Source organism: Vicugna pacos, chromosome 8 (assembly GCF_048564905.1).
Source record: "Vicugna pacos chromosome 8, VicPac4, whole genome shotgun sequence".
Lineage (NCBI taxonomy): Eukaryota > Metazoa > Chordata > Mammalia > Artiodactyla > Camelidae > Vicugna > Vicugna pacos.
Window position 1 is genome coordinate 56,044,331 of NC_132994.1, and position 23,395 is coordinate 56,067,725.

Below are 23,395 nucleotides of genomic sequence, written 5' to 3' on the forward strand. Positions count from 1 at the left end.
GGATCAGGCTCCTTTCTCCTCTGCCTTCCACAACGTGTGGCTTCCATCCTTACTGGCGCCTCAAAGGGTACGAGGGTACTGTTTCTCCTCCAGCCTCCCATCCATTCTACGGATACAAGGAGGAAGGGGATGGCACCCATATAAGGAAAGCAACATTCCTGGAAATTCCCAGACTACTGCCCATGTCTCATTGGCCAAAACTGCCACACATACGGCCCTTGACTATGGCGGGTGGGGATGGGGGGTAAGAGATGTGGTCTAGTGTTTTAGTTGGTGCATTACCAGCCTGAATCAATTCCAGGTGTTCTGTTGGTAAAGGAGAACTCGATTAGGGGTGGGTGGGGAGCAGGGTCTGCCCAGTGTTCTTCCTTTTCTGTACTCTGATGCTGCTATATGTATTATAGGCTAGTTCACTGTCTTTTTCACTAGGTTTCAGGCAACTTAGTGATCTCTCATCCACATTTTTCTGTCTTCGAACTCTCTTATCCTTACCTAGCACGTAAGAAGTATTTAATAAAGGGCTTTTTTTCAATGCTGAACAAATGACTAGAGATTGCTCTAGTCCTTGTTCTGGGAATAAAGGCTGGCCTGTGTGGAAGGTAGTTTAGAGCAGATCACTGAAACAAACTATGTTACAGTAACTGAATAAGGACCTCAAGAATCAGGTCCATGTTTTATTCCAAAGACCCTCCTTCCCTGCCCTCCCCACCCCCAAACAATATTCTAATGTCTATGAAAGTAAATTATCCTATGGTGCTCATTTCATGATGGAATCTCAGCAGTATAAACAATGACTCACCTACAATTAATGCGCTGGAAATACATTAAGGCAGAACCCATGAAGCCAATCCTGTTTCCTCTGTCCTCCTGGGATGCCCACCCCAGAGCTGGGCATGGTGTTGGACAGGGAATAAGATGAAGATATAGAAATGCCTCCTTTTCTTTCTTTGTCATTGAGTCCCCAAACAAATATACTCTCATCCCCCATGAGAAGCAACAGTTTCAATCAACAGTCTTCAGAAATAGGAGAGCAGAAATCAGATGAGTTGAGGCTGTTTCCAATGGACAGACCAAATGGTCCTGTTTCTTGCCCAACTCTTAGAAAAAATAAGGTGGAACTAGCTTAGCCATGGGGCTTCTGTCTATGACTCTCTGGTGCCTAATGTCTCAGGCTATAAGGAAGGGTCATTGAGTCTACACTCTTTGAGTTTTTAAATATCATTTGGTTCTTTAACAGGAGCAAGCCCCACAGAAGAATAAAGTAGCAAAGCTGAAGATGCGATGTGGTTCAGGGATGAGTCTAGATTCTTGTCTCCCTGTATTTCATCCATGCTGTGAAATGTTCTTGCATCTCTCCACATGTCACATCATCTGAACTCTCAGTCAATACATTATTGGGATTTTATTCAAAAGTCCATAGGACATTATATAGAGTTGCTTTTCCGTATGTCCTTTTAGACGGCACCATCCACAAAGTCTGTGATGTTCTATCTCCTCTCTGTTGGGTCCCCACCTCCCACAGGCACCTTCTGGTCGTCACTGCTGTTCTGTTTGTATCCAGGAAAACACTCAACAGTTCTGTACAAGACCGATCTCATCATTCAGAAATGCATGTACAAACAACAACAGAAATGGTTCAAATGTTTCCTTTACAACTGTTTTATTCAAAGCAAATTTAAAAACCTAATATTTTTTTCCTTTAAAAAAATGGAGATTTTAAAAAAAGTTTTATAATTAGTTTTGAGGGTGCATATCTTACCTTCAAAATAAACGATTTATATATTAAATTTGATATCCATGTACATTCTAATCTTTTTTAGGTAGCCATGATAAGATTTCATATTCAAAAGCCAACACCACTTTTTCTAAAATTTAGAAGAAAAGCTTCTTGTGCCCCATGTAGCAGGCACTTGCTCCAAATGGTAGAAAGTCCTTTTGCCCTTGGCCAAATGGCAGGTCTTGATCTCTGGTTGTGTGAAAAGACATGATTTGTTTTCTTCAGAGAACGGAAGGAGTCTTAATTCCTTAGGTTTGTTTTTGTCTCAAAGATGTGTCTAAAATGAGTATCTAATGTTTTATTGTATAAACCTTATGATGATTGCACCTGTGCAGTCCAACTTTTAGATATTTTCATACCAGAAAAGATGACAATTGGCAGCTGCATTGGGTTTAGGCCAATAATCTCAGTATTCTCATCTTAGGTCCTTCTGATGGAGGAGACAGAATTCTGATTTTATTTAACCAACAAATGAAAGAGTCTATGTACATGGCAGTTGGGAGGAAGTGAGGGAAGGGGGTCACAAGAATATCACATAAAAATAAATACTTTACACACTTTTCTTCCATGTCTAAAAGTGTTAAAATTCTAATTGGCTAAGATTAGAAGGTAATTAGCCAATTCAATTATTTATTAAAAAATATAAAAACACACAAACCAAATGATGCAAAAAAAATCTTTTTAATCTAGAAACTCATTTCCCAGGGCTAATTAATAGCGAAGCCCTGCCAGTTTTTGTTTATTTGACTAATAAGAGCTATTCGGCATTTTCTTCAAAGTAAGAGAATATATAACAGATTTTGATAGACCTTTCTAAATGAGGACATGATACTGCAGGCAGTTCAAGGAAAAATAGCCATAATTTTTTCTTTGGTGTAACCAAAAGGATATCCAAAAGTTAGCAAATGTTGACATTTCAAGTGATAAGAAATTGCCAAATGGAAGTTTAAACTCTAGTTAAAAAAAAAAAGAGGTGTAAAAGGAAAAGCTCAACCCACAGTTCTGTAGTGCAAGTTTTTAAATTTAATTTTGAAAAATAATTTTATTTAATAAGCAGGAAACAAATTCCAGCAGTGTATCACTCAGTCCTCTCCCCTACTCTCTCCTCTCTTACCCTCTCTGTATGTGCACACCGGCATTTCAGTTCTCAAAGGAGGTCTCAGCTGCTACTCCTGGAGGAAAGTCATGAAAAAAAATTACCCACATTTCTACAAATCAGGCTGAAAGTTCTGTGTCTGTGGCTGCACAGCAGCGGACTCTGTCACAGCATTGCCACCGCCACATGTCTGTCATTTTTACAAAAAAGAAACAAAGCCTTTTTTCCCCAGAAAAAAGTACCTGAACCAATTACTCACTTAGCCCTTTCCCAGCTTTTGGGGTTCACCACCACACGGCTCACCTCGAAAGCACACCTGTACATATCCGCACCTGTTCTGTGCGTTCAGAACCAGCAAATCAACCACCTCTTTCTTATAAGTAATGGTCCTCTCCCTTCTGGAACTCACTAATTTCCATAAACATAATACTTTTAAAGCAATTACCACCACATCCAGAAGATCCCATTACTCTCCCTAGCTTAACTCTGTCTCTCGTTTCTGTACATGCTGTTTGTGTGTATGTGTGTATTTTTTTTTTTTTTACATAAAAAGCGTTTCAAATGCACACACACACCCCCTCCACGCCCACCCAGCATTTAGAAAAAAAAAAAATCTTCCCCAGGAAGCACCTTCAGAAGTTAAGCTTCTACTTGCTTTTTAGCCACAGGGCAAGTGCCAAGTTAAGTCCTAAGCCCTCCCCTTCCGCCGCAGGGCTGGCCGTGTCAGGCCCACAGCGCAAACCCTGAGCAGGAACTACGGACAGGGCAGCGCAGGGTACCTGCCAGGATTCCTACAGCCATGTGCTGCACATCTCCCCACATCACCTGGGAGGTTCCCATTCTTGCTCCTAACTCCCTTCCCTTAGAGGACCTTCACGTTGTTCTGAGAGATCCCTCCCCGCGGCACTGGCCCGCCCCTCCGTGGGGCCAGCAGCCTGCGCCCCCAGCGAGGCAGCGGACTCCACGCCACAGAACAGGCTGCTCTCATCCATTTCATCCCCCGCCAGTCCATCCAGCGAACATCCCCTTGCAGCGCCCGGGGCCCGGGGAGCTCTGCTGTCTATGGCCTCCGTGGCTTCCCCTTCGCCCTCTGAGATCACCGTCATGGGGCTGCTCTGGATCCGGTTCCGCATGCTGTACCTGCTGCTGGCGGCAGAAGGCGGCGTTCGACTGCGGCCGTACCTGGGGCCGGAAAAGGACAGACTCCGAGGCATCAAGCCTTCGTTCTTGGCCCACTCCTCCTGGGCCCTTCTGTTCTTGCTTGGGGAGCAGCTTGATGGGCTCTCGGGGGTGTCTGGCCCCGGCTCCGACCTTGACCTCTGGAACCTAGGGTCTGTGTTCTTGAGCATCTCCGCTGCGGACATGCGGGCACTAGTGTCTGACCGACTCCCCTTTTTTAGCAGCAGGGCTTTAAAGTTGTCACTGCTGGTGCTGCTTTTCCGGACGCTTCTCTGAATGGATCCCACTTGCTTCTGGGAGGCCAGGCTGGGGGCAGCACCAGTGGGTGTCACTGGTGGGGAGGGAGAATGATTTCGGGAGTGGTCATCCTCTGAATCTTTACGGCCAAGGACTTTCCTCTTGGACCTGAGATTTAATAACGTTAAGATAAAGGTTAATTCCCAGTGGGTCGCTGGATGTCAGCCACAACCACCCTGCTTCTCTTATCCCATACTCTGCTCACCGTCTATTATTTTTACTATGGGAAGTTCCAAACCCTCAGGCAAAAAGAATAGTTCATTGTATTACCATGTGTGCCCATGACCCAGCTACGATAATCATTAACTTATGGCCACCCTTCTTTCATTTCCACCCTCACTGGATTATTCTGAAATAAATCTCAGCCATCACATTATTTTCCTTTGGATAGGACAATTTCCAAAGTTTTAATAATTACCACTTATCATTTACCTTTTCTATATTGGACTGATACGGAGTGAATTTCCCGATGCTGACCATCCTTTCTTTCTACTCTTCCATTTCTTGTTTGGTGCCAGCACTTGACTGGGCCTAACAGACAAGCCAACTCCTAGAATATCCGCTCTGCTGAGACAGGCCCCCGTCTCAGGTTCCAGAACAACTCCACAGCTCTACCTTCTCAGTCATTCTAGAGCTTGGCATAAAACCAGCCTTCCTTGGCTCTTATTGGACCACATGTCAACTCCTAGAAATCCAATTTTCTGGAAGACAAGAGTGAACCCTCTACACCAGGTCCTGTGTCCTGATTGACTTCAGAGAACCTCTAACTGATCGAGAAAATGTGAGGGGTGCGGGTAGAGCGTGAAACAGGGGAAGGGCCTTCAAGGAAAGTTAAAATTGTCTTGGAGCTATTTCTTGCCCTCATTCTCTAAGAATCTCCCCTAATGTGTTTCCTACTGAGAGTGAATCAGAGCAAATAAAGCAGATGAGCCAAGGGGCCCCTTGCTGGCCTCTTCATGACAACTCGGTGTGTGAGGAATCTCTCAGCTAAGAGTAGGTGGACTTGCGCTGTGGAAACTTGATATATTTAATAAAATAAAGATGTGGGCCTAGCTCCTTTTCTGCTAGGAAATTCTAGAATACACAAGTAAAGGTTGAGACGATGCTATCTAAACATAGAGACTGAGAGCTGAATCTGAGCATGACCAACTTCTAGCTGTGTGACCTGGGACCAGTGACTTATCTATGCTGCGCCTCAGTTTTCCTACTTGTAAAATGGAAGCGATGATGCCAACCTCACAGGTTTGTGAGGATTCAGTGAGACAGATGACCTCTGGAGCCAAGCTGACCTGGGTTAAACCCCATGCTAAAGCTTCCTTGTTCTGTGACCTTAGGCACGTTAAAGTTTCTGATCCTGTTTCCTGTCTGGTAAAGGGGAATAACAGTAGACAGCTTGTACTTGTTAACAAAGGTAAACGCAGCAGCAGCCATAAAGCGTCAGGCGTAGAGCAGGTGTTTAACCATCCTCTGAGTGTCATTTAGGGAGAGACCACTCTCCCTTCCTGCCACTAGGCCAGGCTTCAGCGCTGGTTTACACGCCCTGCACAGCTAGGCACGGGGAGGGCGGGCCCATGGTGGCTGCCCCAGGCCTGGTGCTCCCAGGGCTCTCTCCATGCTTCTGGCCAAAAAGAAGCCACCAAAATGGAAGCCAGGAAGTGGTAAAAACCCAATTAAGAGGCTGAAGGGTGGCCAGAGCTGACACGGTGCCAGCCCCCTTGGGAGTGCAGGGACTGGCCTGCGGTTCTCTGGTTGTCAAAGAGTGGATACCAGAGAAGGTGACTTCACTAGGGCGTGAGGTCACACGGCGCAATACAAGAAGCAGGAGCTGACGGAGTGTGTTTCCATGTAGAGCAAGTGTCTTCAGTTTATACTGTTTACACAGGCAGAGCTGCTCTTCTGATTCCTGCAGGTATTGGTTTGTGGTATAATTTTTTTTTTTCGGCTTTTAAATGGAGAGGGTGTGCTGAGCTCCATCTAATAAGCCACAGCTATACCTGGTTAAAGCTATGGCCTTTAACTGTAGATTCAGAATAAAGAGAGGAGATGGGGATTTATAAAAGCATTGTTGTTTCTCAAGAGCAACTGCCCCCTTAAATGAGAATTAAATCTAAATAGGTAAATTCTCTGCATATATGTATATATGTGTATACACACATATACACTATACATATATACATATAAATATATATGTATAATATATATATCTACACAAATACATATATATATATATAAGTATATACATATATAAAAAATATGTGTATTCCTAAGGAAGATGGCTAGGAAAAGTGCTTAAATAGTTAACAGTGGCTTAAAAACTAATTATTTCAATAAATATAAAAACTTCACACCTCAACTGGTGTTCCACATTTTCCATCTGGCTTTAAATCTGAAGTGAATTAATTTGCATTATAAAATTTAAAAGCTGTTTCAATTTAGATATTTTTTCCATTAAATTATTAGCTTAGGTGCTGAAGGATATAAAATAAAGCCTTAAAAGTCACAGATCCTAGGTGGGTTCCTATTATGCTTGCTAATATATTATCTAAAAATATATAACTATGTACCCAAACAGAAGTCAGCCTGTGTCCTTGCTCTCTCTCTGCAATCCATACCCAGCTCAGTCTTTACTTGTATCATGTGTATGCAGAACAATACAGACTGGCCAATTTCTACATCTGCAGTGGAAATTTTTTAGTGCCTCAAGAAGGTTGCCAAAATAAAATATAGAAGAGAACTTCAGCATTTTTTTAAGGAAATGTAGTAATTCAGCCCCACAACAGTTGGGTTTCTCCCTGAGACCAAGTATTTAGTACACAGAGCCACCAGGCAACACATCTTCTCTGGATGCTGTTTTAGATACATATGCCTGCATGTTTAGCACCCGGCACATACCAGACCAAATGAAAGACATTGGGCCTTGGAAGGATTTTTTAACAGTTAAATTCCAATTGGTTCAGCTTAATTCAGAAAATACCTATGGAGTGCTTATTAGGGGTCCAGCAGGATTCATGTTAGAAACATCTGTGTAAACCTCTAGAAATGCACTGAAGTTGGTTTCAAAGGATGTGACATTTTTCATTTCCTTGTTTGGAGGAATAACTTGATACCTAGCTATATTTTTATTTCTAATGAGAGCAAAGGGACCAGTCAATGTTGAAGAGGCAGTCTTTAGGGCCTGTTGGGCCATTATACCAATACATGGAGCAAAGAGATAAAGAATATAACTCCTGACAAACACCTTAATTCACCTGCTTGGCTTCCCCCACCCACCCGGGTCAGATGTTTACATGGAATCTCAGGTAGGGACTGGCACAGCCAGTGCTGCTCATGTCACGCAATAACAGTCTTTCCAGGTAGATTCCAAGAATTGGGAAAACATTCCTGACACAAGGTTACTCACTAAGAGAATCAAATGATTTTATAGACGTTTAGTTTCAGGAGGGAAAAAAGGCACCTTGATTCAGGGCAACATAAGGCCTTGGCAGCATGGGGGCATTCACCTGAGTTATCTGAAAACACTGTGTTAAAGAATCTTAGAAGGCAGCAAAGGGCTTACATAGCACATAGTTTAAAAAGTACAGGTGCAAATACAATCTTATCCATTTTTATAATGACACTGTTGTGGGAGTGCTCGTAGCCAGAAAAAGGAGGCAATAAATAAAAGTTTAGGGCTAAATCATATTCACTCTTCAAGGTGATCACATGTAAAAAGTGTAACATTTCAGGCAGTTAATTTCCTGTTTTGTTTTGTTTTAAACTCAGTAATTTTGGATGCCAGTAGATGGCACTAGCAGTATACAGTAACAAGCGGATTTATTTCCTCTTGCTCCTGCTTAAAAAAGATGTACTCTTTTACTGAAACATTTGAGTGGCCAAAGAAATTACACCGTAAGATGCTAGTTTTTCTGTAAAATGAAAATGATAATAGCAAACAAGTAAAACACTGTTAGGAAAGAAGTCCTGTAGAGCTAGTCTGTGCATCTTAAGTCCACAGAACACAGCCTCCTTCATCCTGGACTTGACCACTGGCCACTCTAGCCCAACTCTTGTAAATACCCTGTCATATGACGGACACTACATTTCCTGCTACTAAGAGCAGTGCTGACCAAAAGCCAACAGCAAATTGCGCCTCTCTCTCCCACATCATCATAAACATTATTGGAACAAAGTAAAACAGAAATTGGAGTCAATGAAAATAGAACTATAGAAACACTAAAAAAAATCCACAATCAAGTTAATGAAGCCTAATTGGGGGGCAGAAGAAATCTCAAGAAAGAAAAATACATTGAGAAAGGGTTTGGAAAGGGGGACTCATAAAGCAGATTCAAATAAGGAGTCTGAATACCTGTGAATAGCTGCAAAAAGGTCTTCTGTGGTCCGGGGTCTACTGGGGGTCATCACCTCATCACTCCCGTCTTCTTTAAGGAAGTCACAGGCCTCCGAGGAAGAACCGACTGTGTCCGTCTCCCGCACCCCAGCTATGAAGCAAGCAGGCAGACGTGAGATGCACGAGCGGTTTGAATTTCAGTCTTTAGCCAAGCTCCCAAATATGCTTCCCTGTCATTCTTGACAACATGAGAACCACAGGGAGAGGCAGTGGGGTCTGCAGTTTGATATTTCACAAAGGTGGGGAAAATGACACGAGCATGACAGTCAAAGCTCATGCTCTGCTGTTAAAGTCTAGATGAACTCCGACTAAAATCTCTCAAATGTTGTTACATTTCTTTGCAGCTCTCCAGGAGATTACTCACTGATATTTAACACCCAGCCTGCTGCCGATCACCCTCCCCAACACCACCCCACCTCTATTGTCTGCCCTTTTGTAAGCCCTACCCTTAGATCTAGATTTTTAAAACAATTTTCATACAAATGCCAAGTTGGTAACCTAAGTGCCAGGCAGCACAGGGAGCCCACATACTGCTGGCTTGAACGTGAACAAGCACCAGCGCTACTCGCCTCAGCTGCACATGGTCAGGGGGAACGAGAGAAAACCATACTCACCTCCTGGGTCCTGCAGGGACAGATCGCTCTCCACACTGCCCGCGGCGCCCGGCTCCTCCTGCGTGGGGGCTGGCGAGGCATCAGGCTGCACCATGGGGACAGTGGCTTCCACTCTGCCCAGGGACTTGGATCCTACAGCTCCTCCGGCAAGAACCGAGCTGCCAGAGTCGGACTCATCGGAACCTGCCCCGGCTGTACAACTCTCTTGTGCCTCTCCTCTCGTGGGGCTGGGTGATGCTTCGCTCACGTTTTCTGCGGGCTCCACCGTGAAATCTCTCTGCGGAGGTGGCACCAAGAGGAATAGTTTGGGCTTCTTGGAAATGGGGGGCGGCTTCCTGCTGGGCGATGGGCCGAGAGGCTCATGGGGCGGGGTGGGCCCGGGCCCAGCCTCTGCATTCCCGGCGCGGCTCAGGCCGTGGCTTGGGAGGCTGCGCTCAGCCGCACTGTCCTGGTGACCCTGAGTAGAGCTCTTGGCAGGAGACGGGAGGGAGCTTGTCGCGGAGGCAGGCTGGCTTTCACTCTCCATTTCATTTATGCTATTTCGGGACTTCAGGAAAGCAGATGGCTTTAAATGATACTGGGGAATGACTGGAGTTGGTTTTTCCTGAGATGCGTGTTCATGAAACAGTGCTCCTTCAGTTCCTGAGTTCTTCTTCACTGGCCTCAACTGCACCATCTGCAGCGCTTCTGTGGTGACCAGCGGCATGGGGGGTCTGCTGCCCTCCTCCTTGGTGGAAGGCTGCCTGCAAGCCTCCTGGGAGGGCTCTGGCTGGCCAGATTTTTTGAAAGAAGGCCTGGCATCTTTCATCAATTTGGGGTCAAGGGGTGGGGCAGGTGGAGGCACTGAGGAGGGTAAGGCAGGTGGTGGAGGTGGCAGAGAAGCAGATGAATCCAGAACAAGGGGGCTAAGTGCCGTGGGGGGCGGAGGAAAGCAGGCATCGGTTTGGGGACAGAGGGGAGTAAGAACTTCTGGGGGTGGAGGGGGAAAGAGGGGGGAGCGAGGCAGAGGGGAGCCCTCAGGGGAATCTGCCACAGGAAGAGGAGGAGGGAGGAGAGGAGACTTGTCAGCAGGACGAGGAGATGGAAGAGAGGGCAGAGGAGGAGCGGCAAGGGGAGACACCAGCACCGAATCCAGCTTCTTCATAGTTCCGCTTCCTTCTGTAGAAGTGTTCGAGGAAAGAGACGTGGAGGAGGAGGAGATGGATACTGAAGATACCAGAGAAGACTTCCTTTCTGGTACCTTGGGCTTGGGTTTCCCCTTCCCATTGGCTGGTGACATTGATTTTAAAAACACAGGCACAGGGGTGAGTGTGGTGGGTGTGTTCGACTGGCTGGAATACCCACTGGACGGAGAAGTGACTCTGTGCGACTTCTCCGGCGATGTGATCTTTGGTTTGACTGTGCCACCGGGCACTTGGGGTATCGCGGCCCTGGACCCCTCTGGGAGCTGGTGTCCAGGCCCGTTTCCAGGTGGCGCCGCAGTGCTGTTTGAACCTCCCCGACCTGGGTTCCCGGGGTCTTCCTGCACGCCCATATAGTCTATGTAGTAACCCCACGGGTCTGTGTACTCGGACCTGACGCTGCTCGTGTCGCTCTGTGCCGGCGTGACCCCGCTCAGGGAGTAGATGTTGGGGGTGGTGGCGGAGGTCAGGCTGCTGCCCGCGCTCACTGTGCTCTGGCTGCGCGAGCGAGGCAGCCAGGGCTCTTCGAAGTCGCTGCAGGGGCTCTGGGAGGGCGAGGTGCCGCCCTTGTCGGGGAGGTTCAGCTGCAGCGAGTGCTGGAGCGAGGCGATCAGGCTCTCGTTGAGCACCTGCCCGTGAGACTGGACGCTCTTCTTGGGAATCCTGCGCAGAGAGTCGGTCCGAGAGGGCGGCAGGGGAGGCTTCTTCGCTTTCTTCAAAGAAATGCTTCGCGAAAGGGATTTGTCTTGGTAATTTGCCCGGTCCCCTGGGTTCTTCTGAGTTCTTTCATCGAAAACATTAACCACGCTGTGCCTGGGGTTCCCCAGGCCGTCGCTGCCACTGCACAGGTTCCCAGAGCCGGTGTGCAGAGACGGGCAGTAGCCATCGTGGTCCTCGGAATACACAGACCGGGCGTCATCTCTGTTGGACGTCTGGTCCAAACTGCAGCTGCTCATGTTACTCCCAGGAGTGCAGTAACCGGGAGTCGCCACATGTGGCTTCAGTGGAGACGCCCGCCCATTCCCGGAGGCGTGGTACTCCCAGGGCTCCGCGCTGCCGAGCCCCCTGCCGCCTGAGTAACTGGACTCGCTCCTGCCATCCACGTCCTGCGGGTGGGCGGGGAAGCTCAGGCTGTTTCTACAGTTATAGGCCATGGCCTGGGACCCATTTTCCCGATTTCCAGCATTGAGAGAGACCGTGGAATCACAGAGGGACAGCAGTGCGCTTGCACTGGAGGAATGGGGATCCGAGGCCTGTGAAAAAATGGTGGCGTGCCCTTCAGTCCAGTTACCACTGGGAGAATGACGAGCATCTCTGTGCCTGGAGAGGGGATGGTCCCTGGATTTGATCTTTGTGTACGAAGATGAGCTGGTAATCTGACCGTCCAGCTGCCCTGAACTCTGAGCAGTGTGAATCACAATAACCTCGGAAGAGGAAGAGAGTGTGGCATTTGGGATGATGCTGGTGGAGTAGGTGGCGTGAGGAGAAACCACACACGCCGGGCTTGTCACGTTCTCAGCCTCAAAGTGCCTCAGCTCCTGGGATTTGGGTCTCAAAGGTGTCCCAGTCCTTGAGGCACCTCCTGGATGCCCTAAGTCTTCATCTACATGTGGGTGACCCCGCTGATAGGGGGAAGTGCCGTCCACGTCTTCTGCAGAGCCCAGGTCGCCCAGCCGTGGCTCGAGGGACTGAACATTTGCCCTCGCTCCAGACCGCGGAAGACTGTGGAAACCAGCGTCACTGTTGAGGCGAGAAGGGAACACGATGCCCGCAGAGTCGCTCAGCACAGACATGTTCCCAGAGGAGCCTGAGAAGTGGCTCATCTGGGCGGCAATGCCTTGCCCCTTCTGTGCTCGGATTCTCCTCATTGAAGGTGGTACCACTTTCACTTCCTCAGTCTGACAGCTGGAATCCCTGGTTTCTGAGCGCTGCCCGGCAGCTCGACAGCTGTCAAGCCTTCCTACTGTAGAGTAGTGGTCTGGGGTGAACACTGAGTGACCACCATCATCTTGGCCAGTGCCCCCAGAAGCTGGAGATAAAGCAGAAAGAGGCTTGTTACCTAAAAAGAAAAATCAGTGTCTTGGTTCATTACCTTGATCCCTTGCCCTCTTCTGACTCTGTTCTGTTGTACTTAAATCTTTTCTATTTGATCTAGTTTCTTTTTTCCTATAAGCACGTAAATGAGACTTTAAGTAGTTACAATAGCTCCCAAAATGAAAATTCTTATTATCAATTTCATGTACTTCTCTAAATGTGTTCTTCAAATCCACCTACAGATTAAGCGCTGCATATAGAATTCCCAGGTACTTCCTTTGAGATCAAGGCTGAGTGTTCCTTGGAAGATTTACTTTTCAAATAACCTCCTTTTGGTAAAGATATGAAGGTAGCCTCTCACCCACCAGGTGACTGCACAGAACATCTGTCAAGCGGTGACTGTCTTTCCCAAAGACAGATGAATGCAGCAGTTCAACAATAGGGCTACAGAGATACCATTTATAAGGGGTACTGGTGTAAAACAGTGTTAATTACATTTTTTTTTAATGCCAGAAGGAAATCCTAAGAAAAAGAAAGATGATTTACATGCCCATCTGTGTTTCAAACATTTCATTATCCATCTTAAGCCATTATCATCTGTCTGTTGGTGACATTCAAAATTCAATAGCAATCTGTTGTGTTCTGGTGGGGAAAAAGCAGCAGGAACCAATCCAGTGAACATTTCCTCAGATTAGGGTTATTCATTTCTTGGAGCTTTACAACCAAACAGAGAGAATAGTATGTTTGAAAAAAAAGAAGAAGAAGAAAAGAAGAAGAAGAAGCACGAGGCAGGGTGAACAGGGAGGGAGGGTAGTGGATGAGGAAAATCCTTAAGTGTAGGTGAAGATTTCAAGCTACCTAGGAAAGAAGAGAAGCTTAAAAAAAAAAAATGAAGCCAAGAACTTACCCAAGTGTATACAGGAAAAAAAATCAATCCATGCATAGTAATCATTAGGACAAATCCAATTTTGAAAAAATAGTAGCAAAACAATAACTCTTTCTATGTTGTCATCATCCAACAAGGACCTGAAAATATCTCAGTCACAGGCTTCGGTGAGCCATGAGAATTGAGCACCCACTGGCATCCCTGTTCACCTGGTGGTGGGTGGGATTCCTGAGATCTCCCTCCCTGCCCCGCTTAAATTAACCATCACATGGCACATGTCTCTGACTGGATAGAACAGCTCAGCCAAATAGCAAATGGCGGCAATGTTCTTGTATCAACCGCACAGGAGATGTCGCCCTACAAGGAAGGCTCCCCAGCATAAGGCCCTTTCCCTTACTGTGGTGATGGAGAATCATTTTTGTATATGCATCTTTGGTAGAGAGGATCTATTTCTTCCTCCTCCCCTCTGCTAAGCACACTTACTGCACACAGACACTCACACGTGTACCTATGATGTTCTCCCTCAGAAAGAGGGGAAGTGGGCAAAAGGGTAGAAACAGAAGAAAAATCTACTTTAAGGAAAATAAAAGGTACAAGTTTTGCAGTTCAGTATTTTAGAAGGTGGGGGGTTGATCTGTAAGACTGTATCAGTTTGCAGCAGTTCAATTCCAAACATTCAAGATATCTTATTCCATTCTGAGATAGATTTTGATATCTTTTTCTTTCAAAATTATAGCAATTTGTACATGGGGTCAGTGGTAGATTATTAAATGTCTTTAAGGGCCATAAACAAAGTCATGAGTCTCTTAGGTAACAATTTTGCATGTGAAACCATTCTAGGCTTCTGAAAATGGGACTACAGCCATTTCTTCATCAGCCATTTCTTCGCCCAATACAACTTTCTTATTAAAATAGCAATGTTTTTTGAAAGACCTTAAAAATACATTAAAAAAACTCATGTATTATTTATTGTCGGGACCATCATCAAAGTTCTGTTCCCAAAACAGATCCTCCAATATTTTCATAGCACAAAAAGTGTGACAATATTACAGGACAGAGATAAATGCTATCCTGATTAAATAACAAAAATTGCAAAAATGGAATTACTAACAAATATAGACTACTCAGGTCGCTGTTAAAAACCTTGATGGGATTTACCTGATTTTAAGATAATTACATATTTTTTCTTTTACTTATTATGTAATACTATAAGGGATGTCCAGTTAAAAAGATACATTGTAATCAAAAAGGATAGAAACACCTACAAGTTAGCTTGATTTAAAGTTTAGTGTGTGAATGTTTTAAATGTCTTGTCAGGTCTAAAGTAGCGTTCTTAGTACAAACCAGCAAAAATTATTCAGAAGGGAATTCCTTCAAATAAGGCCTTTTTTGCTTGGGGAGTACATACTAGAATAAGTTCCAAGCATCCAAACTCTCAGTAGCCAAACATAATTATATACCAACAAAGTAATCCCATCTAAAAGATAGGATTCTAAAAGATGAAACCTCGTAACAGGTTGTTCAAATACATTGCTACGTACACTTAAGAGGAGAGTAAAGTAAAATTCAGAAATTTTGCCTGATTTATTTAAATGGAAGGCAATAAATCATAAGCCATAAATATGCTTTAAACAGAAAATATCATACCTTGATTTTAAAAAATTATATATTGACTAGTCTCTGGAGTCCACCACAGATTTTTGAAGTAAAAGCTGCATATAATTAAGCACAATTAACTGTCTAATTCTGGAAGCATCCTTGGCTAGATTTTAAAAATCCAAATCCAAAGCCCCAGCACCTTGGGCAGTGTTCAGTGGACAGGTTGCATCTTTCCTAGTGAATATCTTTCATATAATCATATTGTTTAAAATCGAATTTGTCTGACACAGCCATCCTCCCCTATGCTTTAAATCTAAAGACTAATTTTTAAGGAAAATATGAAGGTCTGTTTTTGATCATCCTTCGTTAGGTTGTACAGAGCTTTCAAATCAGACACCTTATATATAAGCATAAAATATCAGGAGAAAGGGCAAGGTCAAGCCCTGCCCAAGTGAACAAAGGAAGAAAAGATATGATCCAATTTTTTTTGCTAAATGTTACTGTATTCAAATACTACTTTCCCTTACTCTATGCACTAGTCCTTCCCATTAGCCCATCTGTGAAACTAGAGTGGTTGTCTAATTGTCTGTGAAAAAACCAAAACAAAACAACTTAGATAGCTGTTAGTTACAGCCACTTGGATTGCTACAGATGTTAGTTGGCTGTGTCTAACTTGGATAGTAACTTGGCTGTGTCTCCGTTGACCTCCAGTGGTGACCCAGGTCGTATCACCAACTGTGCAGTGACATCAATGGTCTCCCATCTGGCAACCCTCCCAACACAGACGACATGGGGAAAGCGACTTTCCTCTGTTACGGGCGAAAGAGAAATGAATGTGGGCCCAGAGACTCTACCACTGGTTTTAAAAATATTAAAATTACAGAAGATATGATTCACCTAGCTGGTCTGAGCATTCCAGTAAGGCCAAAGAGGCAACTGAGTTACTGGCACCATACTGGTTGGGTTCGGTCATAAAAGTGGTAAAAGTTCCTAATTCTGAGGTTCTAGAAGTCATATTACATACAGACAGATAGATAATTCATATTTAATACTTATGTGTATGTCTATTTTTATCTAGGTCAAGCTATTAGACCCTTTGCACAAAGCCATCCCAAACCTACCCATTTTGATTGGAAAGCCACTTAAATGTTTTAAACATCAACCTTGCTATCTTACAAAGGGCTGCCTTTAAAGTCACTTTTTTAGGTTAAGGCACATCTCCTAAAAAGATCAGTTAAAATATAAGTGTTATGTGAGTAATGTAAGAAATTAGCCCATTAACATCTACTGAATGTTCTAGTACAGATTATTTTTTCTCAACTTAGTTAGCTGTCACCTAAAGGAGAGAGAGAGAAAAAAAAAAAAAGAGTCTGAAAGAATGGAATACAGGATATAGAAGCCTGGTCCACTAAAAAAAGCAGCTGCGAGGGCATGAACGAAAGGCTAACTTCATAAACCCTGTGGATGTAATCTTGCTTTTGTTTGTAATAAACCCCTATGTCACGGGAAATGATGAGCACCTGTCTGTCATCTGGGTCACTGGAGCTACCTAGAGCAGAGGAAAGGTGTCACTATTCTTGTCCCATTGTTGTTACAGTCTGGAAGGCAGAGAACACATACTGTAGGGCTGGATGGTAGTAAGAAAGAAAATGCTAGGTAAAGAAGAGTGAGCCTTGCCTCCCTAATACAGAGCATGTAGGCAGGGATGCTGGGGGGAAAAAAACACATAGGAACAATATCTGTAGCTTCTGGAAACTGAAATGCTACCTCAAAGCGCTGTAACAGATACATCACTGTTGCTAGGATAAACTTACTCTGACTAAGAGACTAATAGGCAAATCTAGAAATAATGATTTTGAGTTTCTAGAGTATAGCCCTCAACAGCAAACACTAAAAAGGTCAGGTGAAGTAATTATAAGGAATTAAGTCCACAGGTTGGCCAAAGAGAAAAAAGGCAGGTTTTGAGAGACGTACTATTAATTTCAATACAATAATTATAACAGCAGCTATTATGTTTATAGAAGTACCAGGCACCAAGTGCTTCACCTGTAAAAATGTATTAAGTCCCCAAACAACCCTATGAGGTAGGTTCTATTAATATCACCAGCCACAGGTTTTCGAATGAAAAAGGAGACTCAGAAAGGTGAAGAAACCAGCAGGAGGCCACCCAGGGCATAAGTGGCAGAGCCAGGGTTCAGATCCAGACAGCTTGGCACCAGAGTCCCTGCTCTTGGCCTCGGCAGACATTCCTGACAGGCCACGAAGAAACAGGGAGAGGAAGTGAATGTAGACAGAGAAGAAAGAAAGGATCATCAAAAGCATATATAAAGATAGGCAGAAACAAAATGGATGTGTGAATAATGAAGTAAATAACCCTCTCCACCAGCCAAAAGAAATTTTTTGGTTGTTTTCTGTTTTTATCACAGGTTGCAAAATACTGAATCAAAAAGCTGTGGACTAGTTTCACCGGAAGTACCACTGAGGCGCTATCCAACACTGATCACTATTTCCTGCTGTCCTGGTATTTACTAGCTATGCTCCATTGCTGTCTCTTCGATGACAAAATGCCATCAGTATTGTCCGTATAACTAACGAAGTGCACATTTATAATCTGAAGTCCTAGAATGAGCTTTCGGTTTTAAGAAATCTTAAACTGTAAATTTAATTGTGGAGATGCCCACTGTGCAAGGTACACAGAGATGATGACATAATTGTAAATTTCTACCATCCCTGTTGATAGTTTTCATATACACTCTTCCCATCCAAATTCAACACATCGTCTGCTTGGGGTGTTAAGATCTGTACCCGATGCCACATTCAGGAAAGAAGCTGGCCCTCTGGGGCACCGAAAGGCTATCAGAATGTATCGATTTTATAAGCACCACCGATGAGGTTAGCGTAGTACTGGTGAGTAGCAACGAAGGGCAACAGAATACAGTTCTGATGAGCCATACCTAGCTCCTTCTGTATGCTGTCAGGGACTCCTGTAATAGTCTTTCTCCTTTTGACTTTCTTCGGTCGTCTTACCAGAGTGTCTGTGTAAATTAGAGACCGCCGAAGGCTGGCCTGGCGATCGAAATTCTCCCCTAATGTAGAGTAGCAGAACAAGCAAAGCAATGTTATTCTCAAGCAAGCTGACACCATGCACTTTCTTCCAGCAGCTCGTTGTAAAATGATAAGAAGGTATTAATAATGATGTTAGCCAGTCAAACGATGATGAATGAATGCTGAAGGGCAAAAAAGGAAGGAAAGCACATTATCGTCATAAGGCTGTTTTCCACTTTCTCTGTGTGTGTGTCCTTCCAAAGGAAGCACCTGGAGCTCATTTTCAAATGAGCTGGAGTGGCAAATGCAAACTGGTGACTAACACGCTGGGAGAGTGATTTTATGTAGTTTAATAATGGATCCTTTTGGAAATGTTTCACAAAGGTCTTCTGGTCACCAAAATCACGCTTTGTATCAGCGTGTATGCGGTGCCGTCAGTGAATATATTTGATTCATCCGGTCATCTCCAGAGATGAAATGCCTTGTCCTACGGGATGAAACAAATAATCAAGAATTCTTGCATGAAGAGCTTTCTTCAGTCAAGGAGGCTGATAATTTGGATAGACTGTGGTAGTTGCTATGGTGTGAGATACAACAATCATGAAAAAGGAAAAGCCTTATAATGATAAAGTACTTTTATTACAATGAGACCCAGTAGCACTGCTGTTGTTAAAGCTGAACTGCTTCTCGTTGCTTTGTAATCACTTTTTAAAGCTGATCTGAATTCAGACATTTCAGGTAATGTTGCAATCAAACCGAGAATACCACATCCACAGGGCTTTTTCTTTCTAACATATAAGCTGTGTGATTAACACACCATAAGAAACCATAAAATAATAACGTATTGGTTATTGACTGGTCTGCTTTAAATTACTTGCCAGTTTAGTTAAAGAACGTTTTATAGCATCGACCTTGTTAAATGGTTCTTCTCCTCCAAAAGAGATTTTAAAAATACATACATACACACAAATACATACTTTTATGTTGTAAGAAAAGTATAAAAATTATTTATTCTTTTTAGCAATATTGACACACATTCAAAGTGGGTATATTGTGAACAGTGTATCTTCTATTTTAATAGGGAAAATTGTGGCTAGAACCGATAAGGCTCTAACCAAAAACAGGAGAAAAGTGCTGAATGATCAAAACACATTTCACCTACAAAGCAACAAATTTAAATAAATGCTTGCCAGCTTTTAAATGCTTGCAACTTTGTTCCTAATGGAGAAAAACAGAAATGATTTAGAGAAGACACTGAAACACCAGAAGGTACCATCACTGTGATAAAGGGGTCACCATGTACAACAGCATACATGGCTCTTGTAAGGGGCAAGTCAGGACTTCAGTGGTCCGTTAGTTCCCTGTAGCAGAGGAGAAACATTTTCTTGTATCAAGCCATCAAGAATGGACAAAATATTAACAGACAGTTGCATTTAGTCTTCAGTTTTGCTTCCTAAACAAAAACAAAAGGTAAACCACCCAACCTCCAAGGAAATTAAGAAACAACCATGAGGACAGACAACTAAGAAACACACCACTAGTGGTGCCGAACTTTCCATCCTGCACTGTGACCTAGAAGGACTGTCACCCCTGTCGGACTATACGTTTTTGGAGGGTAGGGATCATGATCATGTACCTTAGTGTCACCTGGGGCATGCAGCTCAATGCTTGACACAGAGCAGTTATTCAGTAAATATCTATTGAATTGAGAGGAACTGAATTATTCCCCTGCATTGAAAAGTGGCATTAGTCAGTCATGGTTACTACTAAGAAATCCATTTAGCTAGCTCAAACATCAGTACAAAGGCAGTCTGTAAGAACTGTTTAAGTATGTTTACCCTTTCTATTTATCTCCCAGGTGGAAGAGTTGTTATCCCACATGACAGATTATGGAATAGACTCATATTTACATTTTATATTAAATGTTTTTTCCTCTCCAACTCTGAGAACATGGTAAGTCCCCACAGGACTATGACTAAAGGGATTAAACTCCATTTTCAAGCCAGCGGCTCATTGTGCTAATGTTCTACCTCTACGCCTGGTGAGCATTTCTCTGGACTTGAAATAATATATTAATCATAATTCTTCCCCCTGCCGAACTGTACTGAAAACCAAACAGAGGACCAGTGTTCATTCAAATACATGAGCACATGACAATGCCCTATAGGAAGCTGTGCTGTTATGTCGAAAGGTCTTCTAGGGCTTTAGAAACGTGTCATTTAAAGAGCAGGAAACGGTATAACCTGTGTCAATTCAACCACTAAAAGTAAACATTTTAATTTAATGCCTCTTTATACTAGAATATTAGAAAAAGTACTTCTTTATGAAATATATGTGTGTATATGTCAACACACAGATCCAGAAAATGGATCAATAAATATGTAGTTAGGTATTAGATTTGCTTTCTACATGTCTGAAAATGTTAATCACTCAATTAAAAGTAAATTGCACTTTATCATAACTTATATTGCTCATTTCTTTATTGTCATTCACCCTCTCTGTGTGGCATTTTCAAGATCTCCTTTTAAACTCCATGTAATTCATATCCACTTAGTCATCAAACAGGAGAGAATGAAGCTCAAAGAGACTGACGCTGTCTGCTGTTGTGACAATGAATTTCACTGCAAATTATTCTTTATTCCTAAAGCTCTAGTTACTCTGCTTTAAATTGCCTAATCTCATGATAAGGCATTTTACCCTAATTCCATTAAAGACTGTCACATTTCATAGCATGATCTTCTTATCTTACAATATTATTTCGGAGGCATTTAATCATATATAATGTAATTACATTTCTACTGCATTTAATCAATCAAGTCATCTAATGCATTTTCTTGCAGAAAATATGCACCCCTGTAGTTCACTGAGCATTAAGTCTTAAACTTTATTCTGTAACACAGCTACTTAGAAAAATAATCTTTAAAAAAAAATGAGAATCACATTCAGAAAAATCAACAGTGTTATTTGCAAAGAAAATAGAATAAAATGCCATGCTATTTCTTTAAGGCTTAATTATCAGAAATGTGGGGGAAATGTACATGGAATTTAAAATAATTCATGTACATACTTATTAAATTTCTTCAGGAATTCAAAATAGAGTTTTAAGTGTAATTTTCAAATATCCCGTAAGGTTTTTAAAAAGTCTTCAATAACTACGCAAATGTTTTTAGTCCCTTACAAGTTCCCCAGTGCCATGGCAGAAAGCATTCTAAACAGCAGCCAAGAGCAATAGCCTAAGAAACATAGCAAAGGTGCTGTGGGTTTTCATCCTAATTTTTTATGAAAACTTATTTTTACTGATCATCTGATTTTTTTTTTTTTTGGTTTCAGCCCTATAGGCCATGCTTTGTATGGACTGATTATCAGTTATAACTGTCATCATCTATTTCTCTTGAACACACAGTCTAATGGCGGAAACTATTAACTCTCTACACATCTGTTTTGCATTTTGTACACTCCCCGAACCACTGACCTATCTTCTCTGCAGGCTATGGAAGCAGAACATTTTTGCTCTCTCAACAGCTCTTCTAAGTTTGTGAAATATTGTCTTTGAGCTTTAAGTATCATAAATATAATATTCTGAAAGAACCTGAGTTTCACATTGGGCAATTAGTAATCATATTCCAGCTTAATGTAACATGTTCTAAAATTTTTATACTCAGAAGGAACGGACTATTATTTGATACTTGCAGAATTCAATTTATGGAGATTAAGATGTAATTTTACTGCCCTATCACATTTTAAAAAAGATATATTTACAGTTATTATTAATTCACTTGCTATTTTTATTTCCAGTAATTTCCCCCCTTTTCTACTGGAGGAAACAAGAAGGTAAGAAAATCTATCATTCAGAAATATCACGAAACTGTTACTTCTTCTCTTCTATAAATATGAGTTAAAATAGCCTTTTAGAAGGAAAACCTAATATTTTCTTATCCAAGATCACATCTAGAGAATGTTCCCGTACAGCCAAAATATTTCAAAAAGGCAATTCAATTAAAAAAGAGACACGTCTGATGAATAGCTGGACCATTGACATCACCCTTTGGTGATGCAGTCTTCTAATCTAAAAGCAACAGCTATTTGACATGCGCACACACACACATATATGTTTCAGTATTCCCTTCATTAAGCAAAGAACAGGAAGTCAGACCACAGCTATTTCCCTCTGATGTATAAACGACATGCTAAGAGCACATAACAAAAAACCACAGTCACTCTCCCAGGACATTTTGAACCTGCCTGCAGAGCAAAGCATACCGGTTATATTAATAGGAACCACATCAGCCTGGACTGTTTGGGCCTGCTGTCGCATCTTCTCTTCTGGTGTTGGCAAGGGAAGTGACTTGGTCCAGTTGGTCTGAGTATTAAGGTCAGAGAAGTCACTTGAGGTTGGCGTTTTAGGTCTCCTGGTGGAAACAAGTCTTTCCTCTTCCGACGAAGAGACAGAACACTGCAGGGGAAAAAAGTAAGAGAAAGTCATAGCATGTAAATGCTGGCAGAAACATTTAAAAATATGTTTCGGTTTTTTTTTAATTAAAATGATTTGAAGCAAGTTCAAAAAAAATTGATCACTTTTAGGAATAGAAGCAATGGTTTGCAAGAGAACTAACTGCTCATCATCTTGAGTGTGACCCGTAATATATGTGATTCACAGAGGCCTTAGTCTCTGAGCCATGAGGACTGCTAAAGGTTTTGCTGACCCACAAAAATCTTCTAAGTTCTTCTTCCTTTTTCTATATTTACTATGATCAGAAAGCTTATGGATTTAGTTTAATATTAGACACCCAGAGAAACACCATGGGTTTGGCCATCAGTTTCTATTTTTATTAAGATTTAGTTTCGCTCAAAGTAATTTCCAGCTTCAATCTCCTTTCCTTTAGGCTCTGACCTCAAGGAACATTTTGAAAATGACAGAGCTATTGTTGTTCAACTATTCGTGCTCTTCTGAAACTATTTATATGGAAAAAAAATCAGTGTGAAATTGTTAAATTATGAGAAGCTGACTGAAGCGCTGCTCCGAACCTTATCAGAATCCCATGAAAACATTTCTAGCAGTGTCTGTTTTGATACAGATTAACATCCTAACTGGGGAGCCCTCTTCAATTCTTTTCTTCCCATACCATCTTAAACAGTGCAAGGAAGAAGGTTGTTTGGGCAAGCATTTTATGATGAACTTCACCATGGCTTTACGGCAGCTGGTTCTATGATGAGGAAAACTCCAAGAAATCAAAAGAAATCCACTGGTTTCAGGAAAAACAACAAAAAAGGCTAAATGACTTTTGTTGGGAAATGACAGT

At 42.7% G+C, this 23,395-nt stretch overlaps 1 protein-coding gene across 7 annotated transcripts in view; it reads right to left on the reverse strand.

Annotated features, from left to right (window-relative positions):
- Positions 1 to 2,439: 2,439 nt before the first annotated feature.
- NHSL1 (NHS like 1) overlaps positions 2,440 to 23,395 on the reverse strand; it is a 122,919-nt gene continuing 101,963 nt past the window's right edge. For 6 of the 7 annotated variants that reach the window (XM_072965916.1, XM_031680016.2, XM_031680013.2 and 3 more), the window contains 5 exons: positions 22,356 to 22,548; positions 18,005 to 18,136; positions 9,351 to 12,560; positions 8,695 to 8,827; positions 2,440 to 4,457 (listed from right to left, as the gene is read on the reverse strand). In XM_072965916.1, the coding sequence (XP_072822017.1) occupies positions 3,722 to 4,457; positions 8,695 to 8,827; positions 9,351 to 12,560; positions 18,005 to 18,136; positions 22,356 to 22,410 (4,266 nt within the window). In that variant the 5' untranslated portion in view covers positions 22,411 to 22,548 and the 3' untranslated portion in view covers positions 2,440 to 3,721. The remainder of the gene's footprint in view (positions 4,458 to 8,694; positions 8,828 to 9,350; positions 12,561 to 18,004; positions 18,137 to 22,355; positions 22,549 to 23,395) is intronic. The other variant, XM_015247330.3, reaches the window with a different exon arrangement.